This window comes from Pinus tabuliformis, chromosome 3_2 (genome assembly GCF_031772625.1).
Source record: "Pinus tabuliformis cultivar Carrire ecotype Pingquan chromosome 3_2, CPIR1, whole genome shotgun sequence".
Taxonomy (NCBI): Eukaryota; Viridiplantae; Streptophyta; class Pinopsida; order Pinales; family Pinaceae; genus Pinus; species Pinus tabuliformis.
In genome coordinates, this window is record NC_142302.1 from 572,592,694 (window position 1) to 572,603,285 (window position 10,592).

At 30.9% G+C, this 10,592-nt stretch overlaps 1 protein-coding gene across 1 annotated transcript; it reads left to right on the forward strand.

Annotated features, from left to right (window-relative positions):
* Nucleotides 1-1,569: 1,569 nt before the first annotated feature.
* On the forward strand, nt 1,570-2,017 carry LOC149181811 (uncharacterized). The gene has a single exon (XM_089414328.1). It carries the CDS (start codon nt 1,571-1,573, stop codon nt 2,015-2,017), a length of 447 nt encoding a protein of 148 aa, XP_089270454.1. The 5' UTR covers nt 1,570.
* Nucleotides 2,018-10,592: the final 8,575 nt, after the last annotated feature.

A 10,592-nucleotide genomic window follows, 5' to 3' on the forward strand; every position in this document is an offset into this window, starting at 1 on the left:
TAGTCCAGATTTCAATATCTATGTGTCAGCGATCCATATGTTCTATGTGTCGGCCGTAAGCATTGTCATGAGTCGTTCTGTTAGTCTGTCATCACCCCACTTTTTGTACTTGTTCAATTTTGGATCTGTCTAAACCTGGGCAAACTGTCAATCACTCGACAGGTTTTACAGGGCTAAGACCTTTTTGTACTTGTTCAATTTTGGATCTGTCTAAACCTGGGCAAACTGTCAATCACTCGACAGGTTTTACAGGGCTAAGACCCTGGTGTAATACTGCTGTAATTTTTGAGGTTTTTGTAATATAATAGATTAGTCTGATTCAGAAAAAAAAAATATCTATGAAGTAATGAATTACTTATGAATTAATCAAACTGTATAGACATAAATAATTTTATTATTATAAATTAAAATTATATATATATATATCTATATATATATATATATATATATATATATATATATATATAGTTAATTTAGGCATGGATTAATGAATATTCTTGTATGGACCTCAGTCTCCACATAACATGTATTAACTCATACATTTTTAATTTAATTTTCTATTAAGTTATTAGATATTTAAACATTTATAAATAGGTTTTGTTTAATTATTTTGAGTTTAAAATTATTTTGCTTAAATTTAGTGAAATATTTTTTTTTGGTGATTTTTCATTGTTTAAATTGTGGTTTTGAAAACATAAATTGATTAACACTTAAAATTTTTATGAATATTCTAACTATTCAAAAGTTATAGCTAAACTTGTCATTCTAGCCAATCCCTATTAAATTTTAGACAATTTTAATTTAAAAATATATCCAAAAATATTCGAAAACTTAAACTACAACTTTATGAATATGTTTCAAATAATGATGGTAACCCTTCAGATTTATTTTTGAACATAACTAATAATTAAATAAATCACTTCTATATATAATAGAGTTTAGGCTTCTGTGATCCATATTAAGTTAGAGAAAGATTTCCGCGAAAATCACATGGAATGTCATTTGTGGACGCGTTTCGAACCAACGATGAACCACACTGGTTGGTTCGAAACGCGTCGACAAATGACATTCCATGTGATTTTCGCCGAAATCTTTCTCTCACTTCTATATATTTTTTACCTTTTGTATATTTTTAAGATAAATAATAAATAATTTGATATATAATTATTATTAACTAAATGCCACTTACCCTCGCATATAAAGCATTCAATGCTATTTAACCCGGTACTTATTTCGAACTTTCTCTTAAATTTAAATTATGGTCTCCACTCTCTTTTTCTTGGTTGGTGGAGAGAGACTACAAATTTAATACAAGGGTTTGGTACGTGGTTGCTTCGACTTCACATCGTATATCCCGACTTCCTTGTTACCAGCTTTCTATTGGAACCCTTAATCGAGTGGTGACTTTACGAGCTAAATTTACCCCTATTTTCATAAATATCTGCGACTTAGTTCAACATGAGAGTCACTGATCCATTTCAACTATTTAAACTCTCTACACCCATGCATTTCCATCCATGTGCTTACTCGGTTAAGACCATAGCAGAGGTGTTGTAGATCATAAGAAGGAATGGCTCCTCAGGTTGCCAGTGATGATAAGAAAGCCGGGGCAGAAGTGTACCACGGAACCGAAATTTGCAGGAAGAAAACCATGGAATTGCTGGAACAGGTAGGTCTTCCCAACGGCCTCATACTGCTTGATGATATTCAAGAATGTGGGTACGTGAGGGAAACTGGGTTTGTGTGGATGAAGCGGAATAAGAAGGTGGAGCACGAGTTCAAGGCAATCGGGAGATTGGTACAATATGGTGCAGAGATCAGTGGGTATGTTGAGCAAAAGAAGATGAAGAAGGTGAGTGGAGTGAAGAGCAAGGAGCTTCTTGTGTGGATCACCATCTCTGGGATCTCCATTGATGATCCATCCAGCGGCAAGATTTGTTTCAAGAGCGCTATCGCTGGGATTAAGAAAACCTTCCCTGTCGATGCCTTTGAAATTGAAGAGAATAATAACAACTAAAAGATGGGTTCTTTTAAGTAAATAAACATTGTTATTAAATAATTTTGTAGCAGAGAGTGTGGACTGGACTATTACGCTTAATTTAAGAGATTTGAATAGCCAGTAAATGTTCGATAATTTTGTTATCTACTCTTGATAAATTCTTTAAAATGATGTCATATTTGTTTTTTGTTTGACAACTAAAATTTGATTTAAATCTCTAAGCCATCTATGTGTTATAAAATGATGTCATATTTGTTTTTTGTTTGACAACTAAAATTTGATTTAAATCTCTAAGCCATCTGTGTGTTATATGCTGAATTAGCAGCGTTAAAGATGAATCAGAGTATATATTTATTTATATATAGTTTGAGTGTTATTATTATTATTATCTATTTTTAAAATGACAGTTACACTAAATTGGTGTATGTGAATTTTTTGTTTGTGGGATAAAGGACTCACTTCTAGGTAGCGATTTGACTATTGAGTTAATGAAGGCATACATACTCTACCCCTCTGATTTTGAACTTATGACTTGTTAGAAAGCAACACATGCTCTTAACTATTAGACCCACTCTATTAATAATATAAATGATAAATGATAAATCCACTGGAAAAAAAATTAATGTGTATATAAATACTCCTTCTACTTTGCATTGTGCATTGGTGATAATGAAAAAGTTATATGTTCTTTTCCAATTTTCCATATGTATTGATTTCTCCAAGATAGATGATAAATATATTTTTATTGCCTATCTGTTAGTTTTATATAGTGGGGATTTTGTAACTATGTATTGCCTTTTTGTTTTTTCCAATTTCAATTTTGCATAGTTATTATTGAGATAGATATATGGTTATTTTGGTGAGATAGGTTATAGATATATTATTATTTTGGTTGGGATTTTGTAGCTATACATTATGGTTTTTTGATTGACATGTTAGCTGAATTTATTATGCTTCTAATTTTTATGTTAATTATTGAACTTTTTTCATGCTATGGACTTTGAAAAAAGATGGTTTAGTTTTTTTTTTTTTAAATTTACTTAAGGTTTTTATAGTTTATAAAGAGGTGATTAAAACGGTTTATAAAGAGGTGATTAAAACTTGATTTTTTGATGCATTTAAATTAGAGGATTTTTATTTTTTATATCTTTTCTAAGCTATCTTTTAAATTTACTTAATGCTTTACCATTTATAAAGAAGTATTATTAGATGGAATTTGTTTTTGTGATAGCTATAAATTGTATGAAGAGTAGGTATCTTTTTTTTTCTTAAGCATTCATCATATTAAATCAAATATTTAATTTTAAATAAAAAGATATATATATTCTTAAACTGTCATGGAAACTATTATAAATAGTTACTATAAATTATTTGTGTTTTAATATTAAGATTTTTTTGTTAAGATAATTATTTGATAAATTTGATAAAGTGGTAGATTAAATCAGTTTAGTTTATAATTATGGTTTTTTGTCACATGGTGTATTTCCTATATTATTTCATGTAATAAAGCTTTAAAATAAGTTTTAAATTATTTATTGTAAGGTGTTAGAAGTTAATAGTTTCCATGCTCACTTTATGACTAGTTTTTTCTCATACAGTTTTTTCCAAGAAATTTGTGTAGCGTTGTTGCTATGTTAAAATTAATTATATTTATCTTTCTAGCATGTGTGTTCCAAACATGTGGTATAAAAGCCATAATTGTGAGCTATTACATGAGACTATATGAAGATGGTTAGATTGAATGAATAGAGTGTGGATGGATCACTTAGTTTTTTCCAAGAAATTTGTGTGGTGTTGTTTTTATGTTATAACTAATTATATTTATCTTTTTTGCATGTTTATTCCTAACTTGTGGTATTAGAGCCATCATTGTGAGTTGTTGCATGAGACTATCATGAAAATGTTTAGGTGGATGAATCAAGGGACCTATTGGATTTTTCCTGAGAAATTTGTGTTTTGTTGTTGCTATGCTATATAATTAATTATGCTTATCTTTGTTGCACGTTTGTTCCTAACACTTTGTGTTAGAGCTGTCATTGTGAGTTATTGCATGACAATATCATGAGGATGGTTAGGTGGAATAAATGAGTGTGGATGGATGATTTGGTTTATTCCAAGAAATTTGTGTAGTATTTTTTCTATATTATAATTAATTATATTTATCTTTATTGCATGTTTACTTGTAACATGTGGTATAGAGCCATCATTGTGAGTTGTTGCATGTGACTATCATGAAGATGGTTGTGGAATAAATCAAGAACCTTTTTCAGGAAATTTGTGTAGAGTTATTGCTATGTTGTAATTAATTATATTTAAGTTTCTTGCATATTTACTCCTAACATGTGGTATAAGAGCCCTCTTGCCAGCTATTGCATGAAGCTATCATTAAAATGGTGAAGTGGAGTGAATAGGTGTAGATGGATCCATGGGTCCATTGGTGTGATACATTTCCTTGAGAAGTAATAGATGCTAAAGCTTGCTAGGTTGGACATGGGAATATGGCTACAGATGGTGTGATACATTTCCTTGAGAAGTAATAGATGCTAAAGCGTGTTAGATTGGACATGGAAACATGGCTATAGATTGCACTGGTAAGGTGAAAAGATGGTGGCATTTGTAAGAACCTTTATAGCAAAAGGGAAAAAGAATACTTTGGAGATGATTTTTTTATAGCAAAAGGAGAAAAAAAACCTTTGGAGGTGATTTTTTTTAAACAACATGTAAATGGGCATATGCATAGCCCTAGTAAAGTCAAGAGTGATAAGTGGAGGGCAGGGGGTTTTCCTAGATTGAAGTCAGAAAATTTCTCTAAGTAAAATTTAAAAGAAACATTGATAAATAAACTTGACTTAGTGAAATGAGTTTAATATATAATCATAGTGGCAAAAGTGAATAGGTGTTGGACTCAATTAACAAAAAAATTTGAGTTTTAACTAAAAAGTAAATAAAATTTCATAGATAATTTTTTCTTCATAACTTTTTTTTCAAAAAACCTCTATAATCTTAATGTTATGCTATAATTAATTATATTTATTTTTTCTTAATATTTGTTTCTCATATACAATAATACTTAAATTTATATTATAATTAATTAAAAAAATAAATTAATATTAAAATTAATATAAGTATAAATTATTCACTTTCATACTATATAAAACCGTTGTTAACAAATTTTTAGGAACATTGTTTTTCCTGTTAAATCTAAATTATATCCATATTTCTTTTTTGAAAATTTAAAATCTAAACGACCGTTCTTTTGAAAAGAGAACTGGAGTTATGTAAAGGTCTTTTCTTCATAAAGAAACGATAGTTTACTGTCTTCCTCCATTTTAGTTATGGAGATTGAAATATTTTCAAAACTGGAGTTACGTAAAGGTCTCTTTTTGATAAAGAATCGATAGTTTACTGTCTTCTTCCATTTTTGTTACGAAGATTGAAATAGTACCAAAACCTATGTTATCATTATTAATAGGTTCATTGTGTATGGTTAATGTTTTTTTTCCAAGGTAATTAGAGTTCACCCTTATTGAGTAGCTGTTATATTTATACGCAATAATTTACAGAGATATCACTTAATATATTAAATTTAACTCCAAAGACATCACAGAGATTTGACTTTATAATTTTCAATAAAAAAAAGTATTTAACAACGAAAACTTATCTATAATTAATATTATTATTATAATTTTTATTATTATTAAAAATAATATTAATATTTATTTTTTATTGTTACTGATAATTCAAAAAATATAATTATTATAGAAAATATTAGATATCATTTTTGGGATTCAACTGCGTTAAGTAAGTCATTCAAACGTATGACCATTTCCATGAGAGGTAGTCGTAACTGACTAATTTCTCATGATTTTTGAATAGTTCACTTAGCACTCATTGCATCGGGTGATGCTCACAGGGGTGAAGAAGTGGGATTGAAACTAGTGAAATGTGGAGAACGAATCACATAGCATCAATCATCACTTCCGGGGCTTGCACCCGGTAACCAGGACTTTCCAGGAGGTCACCCATCCCAGAACTCCTCTGGCTCAAGCGCGCTTAACTGTGGAGTTTTTCCCACAATCAAGCCCACTTAGCTTGCTACCCCATTTGCAAAACCTTAGCAAGTATTGTGCCTCATGAACCATTCAAGTAGAGATCCCTTGACTCTTTTTGAATTTAAGTATGGGGGATTTTCGCAGTGCATTATATTAGATATCATTTTTGGGATTCAACTGCGTTAAGTAAGTCATTCAAACGTATGACCATTTCCATGAGAGGTAGTCGTAACTGACTAATTTCTCATGATTTTTGAATAGTTCACTTAGCACTCATTGCATCGGGTGATGCTCACAGGGGTGAAGAAATGGGATTGAAACTAGTGAAATGTGGAGAACGAATCACATAGCATCAATCATCACTTCCGGGGCTTGCACCCGGTAACCAGGACTTCCCAGGAGGTCACCCATCCCAGAACTCCTCTGGCTCAAGCGCGCTTAACTGTGGAGTTTTTCCCACAATCAAGCCCACTTAGCTTGCTACCCCATTTGCAAAACCTTAGCAAGTATTGTGCCTCATGAACCATTCAAGTAGAGATCCCTTGACTCTTTTTGAATTTAAGTATGGGGGATTTTCGCAGTGCATTATATTAGATATCATTTTTGGGATTCAACTGCGTTAAGTAAGTCATTCAAACGTATGACCATTTCCATGAGAGGTAGTCGTAACTGACTAATTTCTCATGATTTTTGAATAGTTCACTTAGCACTCATTGCATCGGGTGATGCTCACAGGAGTGAAGAAGTGGGATTGAAACTAGTGAAATGTGGAGAACGAATCACATAGCATCAATTATCACTTCCGGGGCTTGCACCCGGTAACCAGGACTTTCCAGGAGGTCACCCATCCCAGAACTCCTCTGGCTCAAGCGCGCTTAACTGTGGAGTTTTTCCCACAATCAAGCCCACTTAGCTTGCTACCCCATTTACAAAACCTTAGCAAGTATTGTGCCTCATGAACCATTCAAGTAGAGATCCCTTGACTCTTTTTGAATTTAAGTATGGGGGATTTTCGCAGTGCATTATATTAGATATCATTTTTGGGATTCAACTGCGTTAAGTAAGTCATTCAAACGTATGACCATTTCCATGAGAGGTAGTCGTAACTGACTAATTTCTCATGATTTTTGAATAGTTCACTTAGCACTCATTGCATCGGGTGATGCTCACAGGGGTGAAGAAGTGGAATTGAAACTAGTGAAATGTGGAGAACGAATCACATAGCATCAATCATCACTTCCGGGGCTTGCACCCGGTAACCAGGACTTCCCAGGAGGTCACCCATCCCAGAACTCCTCTGGCTCAAGCGCGCTTAGCTGTGGAGTTTTTCCAAGCCGGAAGTCACCCAAGTGATGATTGATGCTATGTGATTCGTTCTCCACATTTCACTAGTTTCAATCCCACTTCTTCACCCCTGTGAGCATCACCCGATGCAATGAGTGCTAAGTGAACTATTCAAAAATCATGAGAAATTAGTCAGTTACGACTACCTCTCATGGAAATGGTCATACGTTTGAATGACTTACTTAACGCAGTTGAATCCCAAAAATGATATCTAATATAATGCACTGCGAAAATCCCCCATACTTAAATAGAAAATATTAATTTGGGAAATCCCTGTGGTTTCGATGATTTGTTTTTTGTATGAGATAATTAATTTGTATTTGGTACCCTTTATTATCTGCTCTGGGCACTGTTTTAATGGATCTCAGGAAGTGGAAGAAAAAAATATTTTTTTCAGAAATCATGAATAATTAATCTATTGCAACAATATTGGTATGTGATAGTTAATTTTTGTTTGGTACCATTTATTATCCGCTCATGGCACTGTTTTAATGGATTTCAGGAAGCAGAAGAAAAATAGATTTTTTTTTTTTTCGAAATCATAAATAATTAATCCATTACAACATATTTTTTTAATCACCACCAAGATCCATATTTCATTTAAAAAAAAATTATTTTTAGGTTCATATATATGTACGAGCATTCAAGATCATCCCATGTTTTTCTCTATATAGATGTCATAATGTCCGATTCAAATTCAATTTTAATACAAGTTATGATTTCTAATTCATATATTAATAAAGTTATGATTTCCAATTCAGATGTATTAATACAATTATGATTTCCCATTCATATATGTAGTTTTGTAGTTTCTAAATTTAATCCTTTCTGGATTTACTAGAAAAGTTTTATGGTAAATATTATTTTTATTTTTAAAAATTTATTTATTTATTTTTTTAATTTAATTAAAAGATGTGTTGATGTATATTTTGTAAATGTGCATTTTGTTTAAACTGTGAAAGTTTTTATAATTTACTGGAATGATAAATTAGCATATATTCATTTTAATTTCAAATTTATCTAGTTCTGAAAGGGATCAAATTTATCATGATGTAAACTTCTTATCGAGTGTAAAACTTAATAAAGACTTGCAACTCAAAAATATTTGATTCTTTTAGGTTCTTAGAAGACCTAGAGTTAAAATGAATCTATTCTGTAGGGCACATGGTTCCACTATAATAAATTTTATATACTCATAGTTGCCATTGGAGTATTTTATTTATGTTTCATATTCTTCACATTAAAATGTCAATACTTTCCCTTCATATTTCCAAGTAAAAGACATATATCCATAGGATATTCTCTATATATATGTTATTAGTATTTTTTCAAAATATTAGATTTTTCTCCATGTATATATCTACATATAATTATTTTTGTTATTAATGTGTTTTAAAATGTTACATGTCAACTCAATATTAAATGTTGAAGGAATTACAAATGCCCCTTATACCTTCAATTAGAAAGAACCTATTAATAAAATATGATCTCTTTTTCTCTTTCTTTCTATATATTGGATGTTAAAATCTTTTACTCAACATGAAAATTGATATAGTTGATTTATAACGTATATTAAACCATTTTTTTTGTTATCAATACATTTTAAATACTATATATCAACTCCATATTAAGGTTGGAATAAATTGCACATCTCCCTCATAAAGGAAATTGAAAATAATTAAAATTGAAAATATTTTATTTTTCTATATAAAATTATGTTATAGGTATTAAGCATTGGGTAAGTCATTTGACTACCCATTAGTTGTTATTTGACTTAAAATTAAATAACATTACCTAAAGTTAACATTATTAAATAAAAAATATTTATGTTTAAAAAAAAAAAAATTGTTTTTCCTCCATTTCATTGGCTATAATCTTATTTTGCAGCCTTGGCCCGATACATGTTATACTAATGGTCACTTTGTGATTAGAGAAGTATTTTTGAATATTTGTTGTACTTTATTTGAAAATACGATGTAAATATGCACATATAATCATTTGAAAAGTAGGGGGTTCATGTTTCATTGTACTCTATAGTGCAGAAGGTTTTGGTCATATAAAAGTCTAGGCATAAACAAGTTGTTTTCCCCTAGTGTTTTGTAATCCTTGTAAAGTCAAGACAACACTTATTCTCTTATATATAGAGAGAGAGTGTGACATTAAGTTCTACAATTAACCACTAGGATAGGTAGATGATGTTAAGCGTACTCACATGCTATCTTGATGTGAAATTGGAGAAATTGAATCTTTGATTAAAGAGGAAAGGTGAGGTGGATTAATCCCATAAGGTATCTTAGAAATTTGGGACCGAGTTATAATGAAGAGGGTGTTTAATATGTTGATGAATCATGTTACGAAAGGATTCTTAGAATTATATCTACTGAGATATATGAGTATAGTGGATGGAACTCATGTATCTCCATCAATGGATTTCTAGAATCTTTTCTAGTTACATGATTCATCAACATCTTAAACTTTCACTTCATTATAAGTTGGTCCCAAATTTTTGAAATTATCCCAACCTTTTGAGATTAATCCACCACTTTACAAAGACAAAGAGTAGTGAACATAGAAGATGAAGATGAAAAAGGAGCTAGTTCAAGGAGAGTTGAACTATGCATAAGATCACAAGTACTCATTAAGGAGGAGTATGTTGGAGTAACTCCTACTTGTGAATCATAAGTAATGTTCATGTGCGAATGCAATATCCCTCCATTGGTATACTTTTGTTTTGGTTAGATTAAGTTGCATTAGAGAGAATGGTGGAAAAGCCATGAAGAATATTGGAACAATTATGTAAATGAATAATTAATGATAAATAAATAAATGGAATGTATGTACCTGGGAATGAGACACTTAGAAACAAGATTCTTACCAAAGAAAAATAAAATCTCATTGGTAAACAATATTTGATAATTCTTTCATGATAAGAATTTTAGATGAAATTCTAGATAAGCTTAATGGATGGGAGAGAAAAATCCATTAAGTTGCTTAGCTGGAGAAATATACTAGTCTTGGATAAGCATAAAAGCATCGTGGGAGATAAAGGCAGGATTTTATGAAGAATCCTAGGCAAGTGGATAAAAGGGTCCACAAAAGAGGGACGCCACTAAAGGAAACTTTATCATGAAAGGAAGGTATTAATACCTATGGAAGGGATCAACAGGTGTGGTTGAACATGGAGGCAAGATCGTCTC